This window comes from Prionailurus viverrinus, chromosome C1, assembly GCF_022837055.1.
Source record: "Prionailurus viverrinus isolate Anna chromosome C1, UM_Priviv_1.0, whole genome shotgun sequence".
NCBI lineage: Eukaryota > Metazoa > Chordata > Mammalia > Carnivora > Felidae > Prionailurus > Prionailurus viverrinus.
The window spans coordinates 202,965,401-202,984,307 of record NC_062568.1 but is presented as its reverse complement, the minus strand read 5'-3'; the positions used below and the strand labels follow the sequence as shown (position 1 = coordinate 202,984,307).

General features: G+C 58.2%; 2 protein-coding genes across 6 annotated transcripts in view; one reads left to right on the top strand and one right to left on the bottom strand.

Annotated features, from left to right (window-relative positions):
- The window catches only part of SPEN (spen family transcriptional repressor), a 126,288-nt gene extending 113,837 nt beyond the window's left edge, over positions 1–12,451 (top strand). For all 4 annotated transcript variants that reach the window (XM_047871579.1, XM_047871580.1, XM_047871578.1 and 1 more), the window contains 5 exons: positions 879–9,069; positions 9,464–9,964; positions 10,129–10,323; positions 10,672–10,830; positions 11,279–12,451. In XM_047871579.1, the coding sequence (XP_047727535.1) occupies positions 879–9,069; positions 9,464–9,964; positions 10,129–10,323; positions 10,672–10,830; positions 11,279–11,410 (9,178 nt within the window). In that variant the 3' untranslated portion in view covers positions 11,411–12,451. The remainder of the gene's footprint in view (positions 1–878; positions 9,070–9,463; positions 9,965–10,128; positions 10,324–10,671; positions 10,831–11,278) is intronic.
- Positions 12,452–13,609: 1,158 nt separating this feature from the next.
- ZBTB17 (zinc finger and BTB domain containing 17) overlaps positions 13,610–18,907 on the bottom strand; it is a 33,365-nt gene continuing 28,067 nt past the window's right edge. For both annotated transcript variants that reach the window (XM_047871584.1, XM_047871582.1), the window contains 13 exons: positions 18,588–18,776; positions 17,835–17,975; positions 17,432–17,557; positions 16,689–16,927; positions 16,449–16,591; positions 16,055–16,355; positions 15,647–15,734; positions 15,428–15,544; positions 15,200–15,320; positions 14,805–14,935; positions 14,272–14,481; positions 14,078–14,167; positions 13,610–13,994 (listed from right to left, as the gene is read on the bottom strand). In XM_047871584.1, coding sequence (XP_047727540.1) covers positions 13,711–13,994; positions 14,078–14,167; positions 14,272–14,481; positions 14,805–14,935; positions 15,200–15,320; positions 15,428–15,544; positions 15,647–15,734; positions 16,055–16,355; positions 16,449–16,591; positions 16,689–16,927; positions 17,432–17,557; positions 17,835–17,975; positions 18,588–18,776 — 2,180 coding nt within the window. In that variant the 3' untranslated portion in view covers positions 13,610–13,710. The remainder of the gene's footprint in view (positions 13,995–14,077; positions 14,168–14,271; positions 14,482–14,804; positions 14,936–15,199; positions 15,321–15,427; positions 15,545–15,646; positions 15,735–16,054; positions 16,356–16,448; positions 16,592–16,688; positions 16,928–17,431; positions 17,558–17,834; positions 17,976–18,587; positions 18,777–18,907) is intronic.

Below are 18,907 nucleotides of genomic sequence, written 5' to 3'. Positions count from 1 at the left end.
ATTGAGATAGATGTGTTATCAGTATCCTATGGGTCACATGGGTGGGAGGATTTCAATTAAAATATTTTTTAATATTTAATATTTTAATTAAACTATTTTTACCAGTAGTACGTTTTTTTCCCAGATTGTGGTAAGAATATTTTTGGCAGAAAAGTAATGATGAAAGACTCAGAAGTGTGGGGATGTGATACTGTGTAATGTACTAGTGATCATTATGTCATACCGCCTCATACCAAAAAAAGGGGCAGGGGGCTGAAGTGTCATCCAGTAGAAACATGTAGACTAAACTGTGGTTTTAAATTTTTTTTAAGCTTATTTATTTCATTTGAGAGAGAGCATGCACACATGTGAGGGGCAGAGAGGAGAGAGAGAGAGAGAGAGAGAGAGAGAGAGAGAGAGAGAGAGAGAGAATCCCAAATAGGCTGTACACTGTCAGCGTGGACCCCATGTGGGGCTTGATCCCACAAACCATGAGATCATGACCTGAACTGAAATCAAGTTGCATTTTTAATCGACTGAACCAGTTTTAAATTTTCTGGTAGACATAAAAATGTGGGGAAAAAAGGTGACATTAATTTCATTTAACTCATAGCTTTTAAAATATTACCATTTCAACATGTAATCAATTATTTGAAGGGTTTCTTTTTTAAAAGATAAATGTACCAAGTCCAATGCGTATTTTATAGTCACATCTCAAATTTTAAGTTACTGATAGCCACATGTAAATTGCGGCTATGTACCATATTGGACCATCCAAGTCTAATGATTAAATAATGGCAAAGATTTTTAGAATGGGGCTTTTAATCTCATATGTGTGATTAAATGTGTAAATGACAAGGACACAAAAGAACTAATATATTCTTTTTTGAATTTGATAGAGAGGAACGAAGGGGATCTTATGACTATAGCCAAGATCGTACGTATTATGAGAATGTTCGTACTCCGGGCACATATCCTGAGGACTCCAGACGGGACTATCCAGCTCGAGGGAGAGAATTTTATTCAGAATGGGAAACTTACCAAGGAGACTACTATGAATCACGATACTATGACGATCCTCGGGAATACAGGGATTACAGAAATGATCCTTATGAACAGGATATTCGGGAATACAGTTACAGGCAAAGGGAACGAGAAAGAGAACGTGAAAGATTTGAGTCTGACCGAGACAGAGACCACGAGAGACGACCAAGTGAGCGCAGTCAGAGCCCGGTGCACCTGCGGCGCCCCCAGAGCCCTGGCACCTCTCCCTCACAGTCCGAGCGGCTGCCGAGTGACTCAGAGAGGAGGATTTACAGCAGGTCCTCAGATCGGAGTGGAAGCTGTAGCTCACTTTCCCCTCCAAGATATGAAAAACTGGACAAATCTCGTTTGGAACGCTATACAAAAAATGAAAAGGCAGATAAAGAAAGGACTTTTGATCCTGAGAGAGTAGAAAGAGAGAGACGCTTAATAAGGAAGGAGAAAGTGGAAAAGGACAAAACTGAAAAGCAGAAACGAAAAGGAAAAGTTCATTCTCCTAGTTCTCAGTCTTCAGAGACAGACCAAGAAAATGAGAGGGAACAGAGCCCCGAAAAATCAAGGAGTTCTAACAAACTGAGCAGAGAAAAAGCTGACAAAGAAGGGATAGCAAAAAACCGCCTCGAGCTCATGCCCTGTGTAGTTTTGACCCGAGTGAAAGAAAAAGAGGGGAAAGTTATTGACCATACTCCCTTGGAAAAGCTGAAAGCCAAGCTTGATAATGACACTGCCAAGTCTTCTGCCCTAGATCAGAAACTTCAGGTCTGTCAGACAGAGCCCGCAAAGTCTGACTTGTCTAAACTGGAACCGGTTCGAATGAAAGTGCCAAAGGAAAAGGGCCTGTCAAGCCACATAGAAGTGGTAGATAAGGAAGGCAGGCTTAAATCCAGGAAGCACCTAAAACCAGAGCAGACTGCTGATGGGGTCAGCGCTGCAGACTTGGAGAAGCTGGAAGCAAGGAAGCGGCGCTTTGCAGATTCCAATTTGAAAGTAGAAAAGCAAAAATCAGAAGTCAAGAAAAGTAGTCCAGAGATGGAGGAAGCTCGAGTACTTTTAAAAAAGCAGCCTGACCTATCCTCTAGAGACATCCTTCTGCTGAGGGAAGGAGAGTCAGAAAGAAAGCCTGCGAGGAAAGAAATTCTTAAACGAGAATCTAAGAAAATAAAACTAGACAGACTTAATGCTGCTCCCAGCCCCAAAGAGTGTCAGGAGCTTGCCAACGTTTCTGTTGGGACTGGCTCAAGGCCCAACTCAGACCTACAAGCAAGGCTGGGAGAATCAGTATGTGACTCTGTGGAAAATCAAGAAATCCAGTCAAAAAAACCTATTCCCTCAAAACCACAACTCAAACAGCTGCAATTATTAGATGATCAGGGACCAGAGAGAGAAGATATTAGGAAAAACTATTGCAGTCTTCGTGATGAAACACTTGAATGTAAACCAAGCCAAGAGAAACCACATTCAGTAAATACTGAAGAAAAAATTGGCATTGATATTGATCACACGCAGAGTTACCGAAAACAAATGGAGCAGAGTCGGAGAAAACAGCAGATGGAGATGGAAATAGCCAAGTCTGAGAAGTTTGGCAGTCCTAAAAAAGATGTAGATGAATATGAAAGACGTAGTTTGGTTCACGAGGTAGGCAAACCCCCCCAAGATGTTACTGACGACTCTCCTCCTAGCAAAAAGAAAAGGATGGACCACGTGGATTTTGATGTCTGCACCAAGAGAGAGAGGAATTACAGAAGTTCACGCCAGATCAGTGAAGATTCTGAAAGGGCTGGCGGTTCTCCCAGCATCCGACATGGCTCTTTCCATGAAGACGACGACCCTATAGGCTCCCCTAGGCTCATGTCAGTAAGAGGGTCTCCTAAAGTAGATGATAAAGGTCTCCCCTATTCTAACATCACAGTCAGAGAAGAGTCTTTAAAATTTAATCCTTATGATTCTAGCAGGAGAGAACAGATGGCAGACATGGCCAAAATAAAGCTCTCTGTCTTGAATTCTGAAGATGAACTAAACCGGTGGGATTCTCAAATGAAACAAGATGCCAGCAGATTTGATGTGAGTTTCCCAAACAGCATAATTAAGAGAGACAGCCTTCGAAAGAGGTCTGTACGTGACTTGGAACCTGGGGAGGTGCCTTCTGATTCTGATGAAGACGGTGAACACAAATCCCACTCACCCAGAGCCTCTGCACTATATGAAAGTTCTCGGTTGTCTTTTTTATTGAGGGACAGAGAAGACAAGCTACGTGAGCGAGAGGAAAGACTCTCCAGTTCTTTAGAAAGGAACAAATTTTACTCTTTTGCACTGGATAAGACAATCACACCAGACACGAAGGCTTTGCTTGAAAGAGCTAAGTCCCTCTCTTCATCTCGAGAAGAAAACTGGTCTTTTCTTGATTGGGACTCCCGTTTTGCCAATTTTCGAAACAACAAAGATAAAGAGAAGGTTGACTCTGCTCCAAGACCTATTCCATCCTGGTACATGAAAAAGAAGAAAATTCGGACTGATTCTGAAGGAAAAATGGATGATAAAAAAGATGACCATAAAGAAGAAGAACAGGAAAGACAAGAATTATTTGCTTCTCGTTTTTTACACAGCTCAATCTTTGAACAAGATTCCAAGCGATTGCAGCATCTGGAGAGAAAAGACGAGGAATCAGACTTCGTTGCTGGCAGGTTGTATGGGAGGCAGGCGTCTGATGGAGCAAACAGCACCGCTGACGTGATTCAAGAGCCAGTAGTGCTTTTCCATAGCAGATTTATGGAACTCACGCGAATGCAACAGAAAGAAAAGGAAAAAGACCAAAAACCCAAAGAGGCTGAAAAACAGGAAGATACAGAGGATCATCCTGAGACCCCAGAATCTGCCTCTGAGAGTAAAGAGGCGGAACCGAAGACCCCCCTTCCCATTGGGCCTCCTGCTGTCACAGCTGTAACTCCAGAGTCAGTATCGTCATCACCGGAAAAGGCGACAGCAGGTGAAAAAGCAGGGGAGGTGCCTTTGGTGACAGAAGAGGAGCCCAGGGAGCCAGCCTCTGCCTCAGAAGAAGCAAAGCCTGTGTCTGAGCAGGCTCCCACTGCTGTGCAGCAAACCGAGCAAGGCGACCTGCCCCCAGGAGCGGACGCCAGTAAAGATGCTGCCAGGACTCCATCAGTTGTTGAGGAAAGTTCATCAGTTGACCAGCTGCCTTATCTGGACACCAAGCCTCCAACTCCTGGGGCCTCATTTTCTCAGGTTGAGGTCACTGTAGATCCAGAACCCGACAGTGCCCAACCGCTTTCAAAACCGACTCAGAAGCCTGAGGACGCTGATGAGCCCAAAGTGGAAAAGCCAAACTCAGCTGCTAATGTTGAGCCCAGTGCAAATCCAAAAGCTGAAGTTGTCCCTGAGGTTCAGCCTCAAGCTGCTGAAGACATTGAGGTCGATCCTCCGGTTGCCACGAAAGATAAAAAGCCAAACAAAAGTAAGCGTTCCAAGACCCCTGTTCAGGCCACCGCAGCAAGTACTGTGGAGAAGCCTGTCACCCGGAAGAGCGAGCGGATAGACCGGGAGAAACTCAAGCGGTCCAATTCTCCGCGGGGAGAAGCACAGAAGCTTTTAGAATTGAAGATGGAGGCAGAGAAGATTACAAGGACCGCCTCTAAAAATGCCACGGCAGACCCAGAACACCCAGAACCAAGCTTGCCCCTCAGCCGAACGAGGCGCCGGAACGTGAGGAGTGTCTATGCAACCATGGGAGACCACGAGAGCCGCTCTCCCGTCAAGGAGCCCACTGAGCAGCCACGAGTGACCAGGAAGAGACTGGAGCGAGAGCTGCAGGAGGCCGCAGCGGTTCCCACGACCCCACGGAGGGGAAGGCCTCCGAAAACACGCCGTCGAGCTGAAGAAGATGAGGAGACCGAGGCCAAAGAACCAGTTGAGACGCTCAAACCAGCGGAGGGATGGAGGTCCCCACGAGCCCAAAAATCAGGAGCTGCTGGTGGCCCACAAGGGAAAAGGGGCAAAAACGAGCCAAAAGTTGATGCTGAACGTCTGGAGGCGGCCACTGAGGTGAGTCCCCAGGTCAATGTGAAAGAAAATAATACAAAGTCCAAGGCTGATAAAGAAGAAGCAGGAAGTGAACAGAAACGTGACAAAAAAGAAATTGGCACAGACAAAAATGTACCGGAAGCCCCTGCAGTTGAAGTGGTGGAGAAAAAAGCAGCCCCTGAAAAAAACGCCAAGTCAAAGAGAGGGAGATCTCGAAACTCTAGGTCAGCAGCGGACAAATCTGCAAATCTGAAAACCGCGGATACCGGTGCGAGTCCCAGCGTGGCCGCGGGCCCTGTGGGGCCGGCAGCGGAAAAGGAAGCTGAGGTAGTGGCGGGTCCCCCTGAGAAGAGCGAGAGTCCCCAGAAGGAGGGGAGTTTATCTTCCCAGTTGAACAGCGATCCGGCCCATCTGGAGAAGGAACCGGAGGAGAAGGAAGATGTGTCTGCCACTACGCCGTCCCCAGAACCAAATCAGTTAGCCAGGCAGATGGAGCTGGAGCAGGCCGTGGAGAACATCGCGAAGCTCACTGAGACCACCTCCGCGGCCTTCAAGGCGGCGGCCACCGATGCACCAGACGGCCTCTCCACAGAGGATGGGGACAAGCCCGCACACCAAGCAAGTGAAACAGAACTGGCTGCGGCCATTGGCTCCATCATCAATGACATTTCTGGGGAGCCAGAAAACTTCCCAGCAGCCCCCCCTTACCCTGCAGAACCACAGGCAGATCTACAGCCCCGTCCTCAAGTGCTGCGGGCCCCTGGAGAGGGAATGGAGCCTGAGACCCACGAGGCTGTGTCCGGCATCTTGGAGACCGAGGCTGCCGCAGAATCTTCTGGGCCGCCAGTCGGTGCCCCTGACCCCTCAGCAGGCCCAGCAGATAACAAGGAAGCTGGAGGGAACAGCAGCGAAGCCTCCCAGCCAGTGCCAGAAGCCAAAGGATCAAAAGAAGCAGAAGTCCCTCTTGCTCGGAAAGAGAAAGGGCGCCAGAAGACAACTCGATCACGCCGCAAACGGAATACGAATAAGAAAACGGGGGTCAGTACAGAGACTCCCGTCTCTGAACCTGACCAAGGTCAAAGCAAGAGTCCTGCTACAAATGAGGGGAGGGCGGTGCCACCCCCAGAAGCGCCACAGGAAGAGAAGCAGAGAGAAAAGCCCCAGTCCGCTCCACCTGAGTCCTGTTCTTCTGACCCAAGCAAGACCCCATCCCTGGAGAACTTGTCCCAAGACAGCAGCGTGGAAGAAAAGACACCGACCAGAGCATCTGCACTCCCAGACCTTCCCCCGCCCTCCCAGCCAGCACCAGTGGAGGATGAGCCTCAAGCCAGATTCAAGGTGCATTCCATCATCGAAAGTGACCCAGTGACCCCACCCAGTGACTCCAGCACACCCACCCCCCCAATTCCTTCTGTAACTGCAGCAAAGCTCCCACCTCCTGTCGCCTCTGGGGGGGTCCCACACCAGAGCTCCTCTACGAAGGTCACAGAGTGGGTCACAAGGCAGGAGGAGCCTCGGGCTCAGTCCACCCCATCTCCAGCTCTTCCCCCAGACACGAAAGCTTCTGACATCGACACCAGCTCCAGTACGCTGAGGAAGATCCTCATGGACCCCAAATATGTCTCCGCCACTGGCGTCACTTCCACGAGTGTCACGACTGCCATTGCAGAGCCCGTCAGTGCCGCCCCTTGCCTGCATGAGGCACCACCCCCTCCTCCAGTTGAGTCTAAAAAGCCTCTTTTAGAAGAAAAACCAGCAGCTCCAGTAACCAACACCTCTGACACACAGGCCCCAGAGGCTCCAGTAGCCACTGAAAAGGAAAAGGTGGCTCCAGTCATTGCTCCCAAAATTACTTCTGTTATTAGTCGGATGCCCGTGAGCATTGATTTGGAGAATTCGCAAAAGATCACTCTGGCAAAACCAGCTCCTCAAACCCTGACTGGCCTGGTGAGCGCTCTGACGGGCCTGGTGAATGTGTCCTTGGTCCCAGTGAATGCCCTTACCGGCCCGGTGAATGCCCTCAAAAGCTCTGTGAAGGGCCCGGTGACCACGCTGAAAGGTTTGGTAAACACTCCTGCCGGCCCCGTGAACGTCCTAAAGGGGCCCGTGAACGTTCTGACGGGGCCAGTGAACGTTCTCACCACCCCGGTGAACGCCACCGTGGGCGCGGTGAACGCCGCTGCGGGTGCGGTGAACGCCACCGTGGGCGCAGTGAACGCCGCTGCGGGCGCCATGAATGCAGGCGCGGTGACAGTCACAGCAGGTGCAGTGACCGCTGCCTCTGGCAGTGTGACTGCCACAACAGGTGCGGTAACTGTGGCAGGTGCAGTGATTACACCGTCAGCAAAGTGCAAACCCAGACCGAGCACTAATGAAAACAGTCGGTTCCACCCAGGGTCTATGTCAGTGATTGACGACCGTCCAGCAGACACGGGCTCTGGTGCCGGCCTGCGTGTGAACACATCCGAAGGGGTCGTGCTCCTGAGCTATTCGGGGCAGAAGACTGAAGGCCCGCAGCGGATCAGCGCCAAGATTAGCCAGATCCCCCCCGCCAGTGCAATGGACATCGAATTTCAGCAGTCAGTGTCCAAGTCCCAGGTCAAACCGGATGCTGTCGCACCAGCGCAGCCTTCGCCCAAAGGCCCCCAGGCCCCTTCAGGCTATGCAAATGTGGCCACCCATTCTACTCTGGTACTGACTGCCCAGACGTACAACGCGTCTCCTGTGATTTCATCTGTTAAGGCTGACCGTCCATCCCTGGAGAAGCCCGAGCCCATTCACCTCTCTGTGTCCACCCCTGTCACCCAGGGTGGCACAGTGAAGGTTCTCACCCAGGGCATAAACACACCCCCAGTGCTGGTTCACAACCAGCTGGTCCTCACCCCAAGCATAGTCACCACTAATAAAAAGCTTGCTGACCCCGTCACCCTCAAAATAGAGACCAAGGTCCTTCAGCCGGCTAACCTGGGGTCTGCGCTCACTCCCCACCACCCTCCTGCTCTGCCCAGCAAACTGCCTACAGAAGTGAACCACGTCGCCTCGGGGCCCAGTACCCCGACAGATCGAACGGTCTCCCATTTGGCAGCCACAAAGCCAGATGCGCATTCTCCTCGCCCCAGCGGGCCCGCTCCGACCCCCTTCCCGAGAGCGTGCCACCCCAGCAGCACCACGTCCACCGCGCTCTCCACTAATGCCACGGTCATGCTGGCTGCGGGCATTCCTGTGCCTCAGTTCATCTCTAGCATACACCCAGAGCAGTCTGTCATCATGCCCCCGCACAGCATCACCCAGACCGTGTCCCTCAGCCACCTGTCCCAGGGCGAGGTGAGAATGAACACTCCCACGCTGCCCAGCATCACCTACAGCATCCGGCCAGAGACCCTTCACTCTCCGAGGGCCCCTCTGCAGCCCCAGCAGATAGAGGTCCGGGCCCCGCAGCGTGCAGGCACACCGCAGCCAGCCACAGCTGGCGTGCCGGCCTTGGCCCCCCAACACCCTGCAGAGGAAGAAGTGCATTATCACCTCCCTGTCGCTCGAGCTGCGGCCCCTGTGCAGTCAGAGGTACTGGTCATGCAGTCTGAGTACCGACTGCACCCATACACCGTGCCCCGGGACGTGAGGATCATGGTGCATCCGCACGTGACGGCAGTCAGCGAGCAGCCCCGGGCAGCCGACGGGGTAGTGAAGGTGCCACCAGCCAGCAAGGTCCCTCAGCAGCCCGGGAAAGACGCCGCCAAGACCGCAGATGCCAAAGCCGCGCCAGCCCCTGCCCCCCACGGTGAGGCCCGCATCCTCACGGTCACCCCCAGCAGCCAGCTCCAGGGGCTGCCTCTCACCCCACCCGTGGTGGTGACCCATGGGGTGCAGATCGTGCACTCTAGCGGGGAGCTGTTTCAGGAGTACAGATACGGAGACATCCGCACCTACCACAGCCCCGCGCAGCTCACACACACGCAGTTTCCTGCTGCCGCCTCCATCGGTCTACCTCCTCGGACCAAGGCTCCCGCTCAGGTGAGTGCCACAGATCAGCCTTACTCCCTATAGCGGTTGAGACGCCAGTGAGGTCCCCGAAATGTGTTGCCGTTTTCGTGAGTTTAAAGAGGAGCTCCCTAAATTGCAGGATGAGGGGATCAGGTCACAGTGCAGAGGGCGGAGACACGGGAAGGAGCTGTGGGAACCAGCAGGTGGCTACTGGCTGCAGGGGGAGAGGAGGGGGTAGCGAGCGGGTGACCTCCCACCAGAACCTTCAATCCCGAGTGCCCAAGAGGATTGCCACCGTGGGCCTGGCTCACCGGAGGTGCCTGAGGCTGACCCTGCCCAGAAACCCATGGCCAGGTGGTGCGGGGCAGGGTGCTGGGCACAACAGGCTCTTTACTCTGTCGCCCTCTCTCCCGCCGAACTCCAGGGCCCGGCTCCTGAAGGTGAGCCCTTGCAGCCCACTCAGCCTGCACAGTCTACACAGCCTGTCCAGCCTGTGCAGCCTGCACAGCCCACGCAGCCCTGCCAGCCCTCCCAGCTCAGCCAGCCAGGCCAGCCACCGAGCAGCAAGATGCCTCAGGTCTCCCAGGAGGCGAAGGGGACCCAGACGGGAGTTGAACAGCCTCGTCTCCCAACCGTCCCCACAAACAGGCCAGCTGAGCCTCATGCCCAGGTCCAGAGGGCACAGGCAGAAACAAGTCAGACCTCCTACCCGTCGCCTGTGTCTGTCTCCATGAAGCCTGACCTCCCGGCCCCTCTCCCAGCTCAGGCTGCCCCAAAGCAGCCGTCGTTTGTCCCCACGACCTCAAGCCCCAGCACCCCTCCAGGACTGGCCCTGACGCACACTGAAGCCCAGGCCACCCCCAAGCCAGATTCTTCTCCACACTTGACTTCCCAGAGGCCTGTGGACATGGTCCAGCTTCTGAAGGTAAGCCTGGCCAGGGCCCCTGCCCCGCTCCCCTCCGAGCCCTGCGCGGCGTTCAGTGCCCTGAAGCCCCCACTTAGACTAGCGAGCTGTTGCCCGGGGCCACGTCCGGCGGGGCTCTGCTCTCCAGCCCTGCGCTCACTTCCTGTCTATCTCCCCGAGAGCAGAAGTACCCCATTGTGTGGCAGGGCCTGCTGGCCCTCAAGAACGACACGGCTGCCGTGCAGCTCCACTTTGTCTCCGGCAACAACGTCCTGGCACATCGGTCTCTGCCGCTTTCTGAAGGAGGCCCCCCGCTGAGGATTGCCCAGAGGATGCGGCTGGAGACCTCCCAGCTGGAAGGGGTTGCCCGGAGGATGACAGTAAGTCTCAGGGCCCAGGCAAGTAACTGCCCTGCCTGCGAGGGAGGACGTGGGGTGCCCCCACCTGCCTGTCTCCCCGGCTGGCCGTGGTAGTGGCATTCCTGCTGTTTGGTCTCCAGTTCGGGGGGGGGGGGGGGGGGGGGGTGTAAAATGCCTCTAGATTCAGAAACCTTTTTTTTTTTTTTTTTTTTTTTTTCAGTCAAAAAATAGGGTAGACTTGAAGGTCACCTCAGAAAGGGGGCCTTTTGTGGATGCAGGAGCTGAACCCCTGGGTTGGACAAGCCTCTGCCTGGGCTGCTGTCTTCTGGGGGAGGCCCCTGGTCACTGACGGCTATGCTTCTGCCACAGGTGGAGACAGATTACTGTCTGCTGCTGGCTCTGCCCTGTGGCCGTGACCAAGAGGATGTCGTGAGCCAAACTGAGTCCCTCAAGGCGGCCTTCATCACCTATCTGCAGGCCAAGCAGGCGGCAGGGATCATCAACGTTCCCAACCCCGGCTCCAATCAGGTCAGCCTGGTGTCCTCGCTCGGGGCACACATGTGTGGGGCCGATCTAAGCTGGTGGCTTGGTTACCAGTGCCGACCAGAATAGTCCGGAGGCGGGCACAGGGCAATCTGGATAGAGGCAACAGGCAAGCAGAGTGTAGACGAGGGGCCGTCCTTGCCCCTCCTGGAGACAACCCAAGAACAGCTGAGACGGCGGAGGTTCTTAGCCTAATGCTGTGGAAGAGGTTCCCAGGAGGATAGTTCGTGTTAGTTTTTCTGACACCTTGTAGGTTTCATCTGCTGGACAAAGTCACGGAGAGGTTAGTTCCCCGGGAAACAGGATTCCCCCCAGCTCTGTGTTGGGCCCCATCAGGGCCCCCAGTCGGGAGTGGTTGGAAGAGCGGTAGTGGGGTGACCGATGCGGAGGCGGGGGATCCCACTTTTCTCCCTTCTCTTGTCCTCTCCTCCAGCCCGCCTATGTGCTACAGATCTTCCCGCCCTGTGAGTTCTCGGAGAGCCACCTGTCCCGTCTGGCCCCTGACCTCCTCGCCAGCATCTCCAATATCTCTCCCCACCTCATGATTGTCATTGCCTCTGTGTGAGCCACTGAACAGCCACCGCTCGGTGTATTTCCCCGAGGCTCTGCAGCAAAAAAGTAAACACAGGACAACCCAGTCAAGTGGAGGAAGAAGCTGCCGCAGGGGACGTACTCCACTGCCAGATGCCAGCCTCGCCCTCGAGCCCGCCCACCCGGCTCAGTCGGACAGACCCCTCTGGGCAGTGGTGCTGCTACTTGTATGTTTACATGACATTTAGCCCAAGGACAGACCACCAACCGATGGACTCTGCAGGCACCTTGGGGCTGGGTTTCCCTCCTCCTCTTGGAGAAAAGGAACTGGGCAGTGGAATTAATTTTTTGTTGTTTTTGTTTTTAAGAAACAAAACAACTGCCTTTGCACTAAATTAGTGACTTGGACTTTTGCACAGTGAAGACGGGCTGTGACACTCTGGATGTCTGGGTGTACCTGAACACGCATCGAGGACTCTAACGCAGGACTTCAGGCTTCTGCTGAAACGCCGGGGTCAAGGAACATTTCAGTGGGTTGTTCAGTCCCCACCCCGCCCTTCCCCTTGCTCATTTGGATGTGTCACCTTTCTTAATTCTCCTGCTGCCACCATCTGTGATTCACCCGGATGTACAGTTTACAATCAAAGAGCAAACAGAAGGATTTTCTTTCTTGGTGGGATATGCAGAACTTGGGATGTGTGTATATATAAATATATAATATATATAAATATATATAATACTGACTTAAAAAAAATCAAATTCCCCTGACATACATTTTTTTTAATCTGTGCCAAAAATGTGTTTTCAGAGAAAATCTTATTTTCATACTCAGACTTTGTATTGTCACTCATTTGTATAAGTGCGCTTCGTTACAGCACGGGCCCGGCCCCCGCGATTTGAAGTGTCACACACACAAAAAGACTGTACAAAAAAGACTGGCTTCCCCTCTTCCTGTTACCTTGACCTCTCCCCCCAACTTCCTAACACTTATTAATTTATGAAACTGGTTTTCTCAGCGCAGTTTTGTTTTGTGTGTCCATTGGATTACAAACTTTATTAAAAAATACAAAACACGTCCAGTGTGAATGTGATTGTCACTTGGGTGGGAGGACCGAGGGTCCTTTGCTTATGGGAACACCTAGCCCTCGTCCCACTTGTTTCCTTCCCCAAGTCTACATGGGACCTGTCTCTTTTCTGCCACTTAATCCTCCCCAAGCATTGTTTTGTTTTATACAAAAGAGATTTCTGTCACAGACCGAACTTGTTCTTGGGTAACGCAGAAGGCACTTCAAAGCTGGATACAGGAAAAACAAACTACGCCCCGCTCCCCCCCGGCCCATGCAAACTCAGAAACCCCTCGAGCAAACTTTGGTGTCTGTCTCTCGTCTCTTCCTTCTCCAGGTCTGGAGCAGGCTGGCCCCGAGGCGGCACAGCCCGAGAGGAGGATGGGGCAACAGGAACACGGGGACCACGGACTCGGGGTCTTACATGGGACAGTCACGGGGCTCGTAACGGGCCTGTGCTTTTGCTGAGGGGGTGGTGCCGTCTCTGAGGGAGGGATCACGGCTGCCGGGAGCGAACTGTAGACACGGGGCAGAGACGGCATCACGTCTCCCGCCGACGGTGGCGCTCGCGGTGCCCCCACCCCCGACAAAGCCCCCGGCCCACGCGTCTCCGGGCCCAGAGCCTGGTCGTAGACTCCCGCCGATGCACGGCAAACAGATGTTCCCCAAAGATGGCACTTAGCTCGGCCTTGATCCTGTGAGCAGAGGGCGGGGCGCGCCTGCTTCCCCAAGCCCAATGAACTGTGGCCGGTGGGCCTGGCTCTCTGCCTACCTTGCTGCTCTGGCTGAGTGGGCTTCTGAGCGGGGCTCTGTGGGTTGCCTGGATCCTGGTTAAGCCAACCCAGCGGGGCAGAGGGGGAGCGGGCTCACAGCTGTGCTCCGTGGCGGGGGCGGGGAGCTCGGGTCCCGAAGCCGAACAGGTGAGAAGCCCGAGGAGGAAACCGGCCGAGGGGACGGGGGTGCGTGGAGCCACCGTCTCTCTGGCCCCAGGCGTGCCGCCCACACCCCAACTGAGGACAAGGAAGCCAGCTTTTCTCTCGACCGGTCCGGAGGCACCGGCCCCTTCTGCACGAGGGACAGCCTGGCTTGGCCAAGAAGCTCCCCGGGTGGAGCATCGGCCCGGCTCTGACAGCCCCGGCCCCCAACCCCACAGGGAGCTATAGGCAGCGTTAGAAAATAATCCAATTTATTCTCTAGGGAACGGGGCCACCCCTCTCAGATCTAGGGTGCCGTCCATCCTTAAATAAACAGTCAGAGGAGAGGCGCCTGCTCACTCAGCAGGCGGTGGACATTCAGGGGCGGTGGGGGGCGTCTCCGCCAGAGCAGGCTGGCCGTCGGCCCCGTCCCGAGGGCGGAAGACCAGCTCCCCGGCCTGCAGCACCTGCCCGGCCGGCCACGTGCCGCCCGGCCCGTACTGCTGGTAGAAGTCCGCGTCCGTCTGGAACATGACCAGCGCCTGGGCCGTGTGGATCCGCACGTGCTGGGCGAGGCTGTTAGCGTCCAGGAACTTGTCCCCACAGGAGTCGCAGGCATAGAGGATGTGGGTGTTGGGGTCTGTGGGAGGCGGAGGGCTGCGGTCAGGATGGGGGGAACCCTCGGGGGTTCACAGGTGTTCACGCCCCGGGCGGCCCCCTCACCTTCCTCCTGGACTTGCTTCACAGCTTTGCTGATCTCGGCCTTAAGGACTTCCGTCTCGTCGGCGGTCACCGCGGCCCCCACTGGCACCACTGTGGGCAAAGTCCAAGGGGCCTAAGGCCAAAGGCACCTGCCCGTCGCCACCACCCCAGAGGCCAGCTGCCCGCGACCAGCCCCTGCTGCCCGCGGCCCGCACCTGTGAGCTGAGTGACAGCGGTTGCCGCCAGCGCTTCGGTGGCCAGCGTGACCATGTCATCCACGGTGACCACGCTGACCTCCCCGCCCTCCTCTGGCTCCAGGATTTTGATGCCCGCCTTGCCCTGGTGCACGGTCTTCACGTGGGAGCGCAGGTTGTCCACGCGGTTGAAGCCACGACCGCACTTGTCACACAGGTAGGGCTTCTCTCCTGAGGGGGGAGGCAAGGTTCTCGCCTGCCGTTGGGAGGGGGGGGCGGGGGGGGGAGGACCTCAGTGGCCTCCAGCTGCCCCAGAGCCCTGTCTTTTCCAGTAGCGAGTGCTCTGGGGCAGCCACCAGGGCTGCACAGAAGCGTCCAGTGGCCACTGCACCTTCTAGAAACTCTAAATGGGGTCCTCCTTTGAACTGAACCTCCTTCAAGGCCACCTGCAGCAAGGGCCAGTGCCCAAGGCTGGGATCTGGAGGGCCCTCCCTTCCCACCACCCCCACCACCCCCCCCCCCCGGGACAGACAGGCAAGTGGGCACGGGCTCACCAGTGTGGATGATGATGTGCTTGGACAGGTCCCCCACGTTCACGAAGGCCTTGCTGCACACACTGCACTTGTGAGGGCGGATGTTGTCATGGTGGCGGATGTGATTGGCCAACTGGCTGGACTGGACGAACCTGCAGGGCCGCAGAGGGAGGGGGCTTGCACCGAGCTGCACAAGCCAGGGCCCAGGATGGCGGGGGAGCCGGGGGGAGCCGGGGGGAGCCGGGGGGAGCCGGGCAGGCGTCTCCGGCGTGGCTGCGAGACCGGAGCCGAGCCCCGGGGCCTACGCCCGGGGCCGGGCAGCCGTCCACCCAGTTCCCAACTGAGCTCTAGGTTCGCTTCCTGACCCCCTTCACCGTGCAGGGCGCCGGGCATGGGAGGGACGGGCGGGGCAGGACCTCTTGCCGCAGCGCTCGCAGACGTAGGGCTTCTCGCCGGTGTGCTGGCGCACGTGCGCGATGAGGGAGCTGGCCTGGGTGAAGGCCTTGCCGCACATCACGCACTGGCACGGCTTCTCGCCTGGAGACAGGGGGAGGCGACGGGAGAAGGTGTCGGCGCCCGCTCCTCCCCGAGCGCCTTCCCCAGCCTCCGGGCGCCCGCCACCCGGCCCGGCCCGGCCCGGCCACCTGTGTGGATGCGGACATGCCGCTGCAGAGCGCCGGGGTCCGCGAACTGCCGCTGGCAGTGGATGCACACGTAGGGCTTCTCCCCGCTGTGGATCCGAAGGTGCCGCTTGAGGTTCCCTGCGGCGGGATGCAGGAGGGCCCGCGTGAGCGCCGGCGGGGAGGGGGGGCAAGGAGCGGAGGGGCGTGACGCGAGGGCAGCCGGGGCAGCCCCGGCCCTACCTGAGGTGGTGAACTGCTTCCCACACTCTCGGCACTTGAGGGGCCCGTCCGCGATGTGGATCTTCAGGTGGGCCTTCAGATTCCCCACCTGCACCCAGGCAGGGGTCAGAGGGGGCCCCCCCCGCGCAACCGGCCTCGGCCACCCCTCCCGCTGGCGAACAAGGGATTCTCGGCCCTCTCCCGGGCCCTTGGACCACTCCGTCCTTCCTCGAGGCCCGTGGCATGTTCCAGGTCCCGGAGGCAAAAAGGGAACACCACCCCCACCCCTGCCCCGGGTCTCTGGGGCCCGAGCCACCACCTCCCGCCCCAGATTCCCCGGCAGAGCCGTCAGAGCTTCGCCGGGGCGGGGCCCCGTCTGCTTCGGTCCCCGGCGCGGCCGGCCCTCCTTGCCGCTCCGTCGGCACGCACCTGGTTGAACTTCTTGTCACAGTGCGGGCACTTGTGCTCCTTGTCGGTGTCGTGGGTCTCCAGGTGGCGCATCTTGGAGGTGGGGTCGGAGAAGGAGCGGCCGCAGTAGTCGCACTGGTAGGGCTTCTCGCCGCTGTGCACCAGCTGGTGGCGCTTCAGGTTGCCCGACGTGGTGAACAGCTTGCCGCAGTCCCCGCAGCGGTAGCGCGCCTCGCCCGAGTGCCGCTTCTTGTGCAGGTTCAGCAGGCTGATGAGCCGGTAGCTCTTGCCGCACTCCTCGCAGCCGTACGGCTTCAGCGGGCTGGTGGTCACAGGGCGACAGGGAGAGGGGACGGTCGCTGGGCTCCCAGAGGCCGGGGCCCTGCGGGGGGGGGGGCCGGCCGGGGCGGCGTACCTGTGCGTCTTCTCGTGGGCCTTGCAGGCGGCCGGGTCCGAGAAGGCCTTGCTGCACTCCCGGCACGAGAAGGGCTTCTCGCCCGTGTGGATGCGGATGTGCCGCTTGAAGTTGCCCGTGTGCGTGAACTCCTTCCCGCAGTCCTGCGGGGCGCAGCGGGGGGCGGGCATCAGGGACTGCGGGGCCGCGAGGGTTGCCGGGGGAGGCAGGGGGTGGGGGGAGGCGGGGGGAGGGCCGCACCTCGCACTTGTGGATGACCGAGCCGTAGGCCTTGGACTCGGTGCGGTCGCCGTAGGTGCCCGAGCGCGGGCCCCGGGCCTCGGTGCCCAGCTCCTGGCCCGAGTCCGTGCTGGCAGACTCCTCGCTCTCCTCGGGGGGCTCCCCCTTCTCCAGCGGCGGCCCCTCTTCCTTGACCTCGGCGGCCGCTGCGCCTTCATCCTCTTGCTCTTCTCCTTTCCTGGCCGGCTCCACCTCCATTTCTGCTGGAGAAGGGTGGGCACTGAGGCGCTCGGGAGGGCCGGAAGGGGCCTCAGAGCCAGCGAAGGACGAGGGCTCGTCTCCGCAGCCCTCCCTGTGTGCGCGAGTCCCCTGCAGGGGCCAGCTCGGCGTGGCCACCACAGACAAGCGGCCCTGGTGCCGGCCGGGGAGAGGGCAGAAGACACGGCGGAGCAGGCCGCTCGCTGCTGGGAGGTGGGACTGGGCCTCCACCCCCGGGGAAGCCGGACTGGCGGCACAGTGGGTGCGGGGGGCGGCCGGGACGCAGCAGCCACACTGAGGCTGCGTCAGCAACACGTCCGCGCCGAGAGAAGCCCAGCCGGGGTGCACAACCGAGACAGCGGTCAGGAGTTGACAATGGCAAGACGGCCTCGGCCGAAGCTAAAGCCTGAGTCGGAGCAGGATCAGCTTGGGGGCTGGGGGGTGGGGGAAGGAGCCCTGGGGGACGCGTGAGCGACGGCCGCCCGGCCGGGCTGGTGGCAGGGCACCTTGCTCCGAGCTCTCCGACAAGGCGGCCTCGGCCTCCGCAGCAGCCATGCTGCTCGTGGGGTCGGGCTTGGGCTCCACGGAGGGCGGCTCCCGGGGGGCGTCGGCCTTCTCTGTCTGCTCGGCACCTGGGTGGGGTGTGGGAACACCGAGGCTGCATGAGGACCCTCCCTCCGGCAGCCGGATGGCTCCCCTGGACCAGGCCCCCGGGGAGTGGCTGTGGCCCGGCGTGGGGCGGGGGGTGCTGCACGTCCAAACTCAGGCTACTTGTGCCCGTGCTCTCGCTGCAGCAGGTGCCTTGGAGTGAACGGCTCTCCCAGCCCCAGGAGGCACCCCCCCAGGAGGCCGCTCACTGCCCCAGGGCCCAGGCTGCCGGGAGGTGACAGACTCGGCGTCACAACTCACCGCTGGCCGTGCTCTCAGCCTGGCCGCCCCGCTCCTCCTTGGGCTCCCTGTCTGGGCCCGTGGGTGGACCGCTTCCGGCCGGGTCCAGCTCGCTCAGCACGGCAGCAGCCGCCTTTTCCTCTTTGGCTCTCTTGTCTCCTCCTGGAGATGGAACGGGACAGTCTTGCCATTTCCCACCACGCGCCCACCGCCTGGAGGGGTGAGGTGGCCCAGAACTTGCTGGCTCTTCCAGATCCTCCCTGGGGAGACATCTACATATTGGCTGACCAGACTGCTCATCGGGCACCCACTCCATGCCAGGCCACCGGCTGAGCACAGAATAAACAGTCCCGGCTGCTGCTTCCGCGGGGGCTCCCGCCCTGGTCAGGGAGCAGACCTCACACGCAAAGCAATACCGCCCATCAGAGCTCCGTGCTCAGGAGGGAGACGGGCTCTCCGCGAGGGGTACCACGAGAGCCTGGCCCACCCCTGGCGTCAGGGGGAAGGGCACGAGCAGGGAGAGCTGCTGGAGGAACGACCCCACGCGCAGGGGCCTGGGCCGAGCGCACCCCCAGCCGTCTGGAGCAGCAGAGCACACGGGAAGTGGGTAAAGGCGGGGAGGGGTAGGCAGACGACAAGCCCCTCGGGAGGCCTTCCTGAGACTAGCACCCCGTGACACAGGCAGGGCCGGGTGAGGACGCTGAGGCCCAGAGAGTCAGAGACAGCACCCCAGCCAAAGCCACGTGTTCAGGAACAGCCTGGCCATAACCTCACCTTCCGTGGCTGAGGCCACCGTAGTCTCCCCGGGGCTGCCAGCGGGCTCGGCGAGGGACTTGAGGGCGTGGCAGGCCGTGACGATGTCCTGCATCTGCAGGAAGCTGGCCACAGCCAGCACGTCGTCCACGTTCTCAGGGCTCAGGCTCAGCTTGGCCGTGTACATAAACTCCAGCACCTGCCCAAGGCCTGCCAAGGACACAGACAGCCATCACGGACCTCGCGGGGCCTGGCTTTTCCAGCCGGCTCTGCCACTCCACTCGGTCGCAGGATCCAGGGATTTGGGAAAAGTGGAGTGGCGGGCCACCGTCCCCCCATCT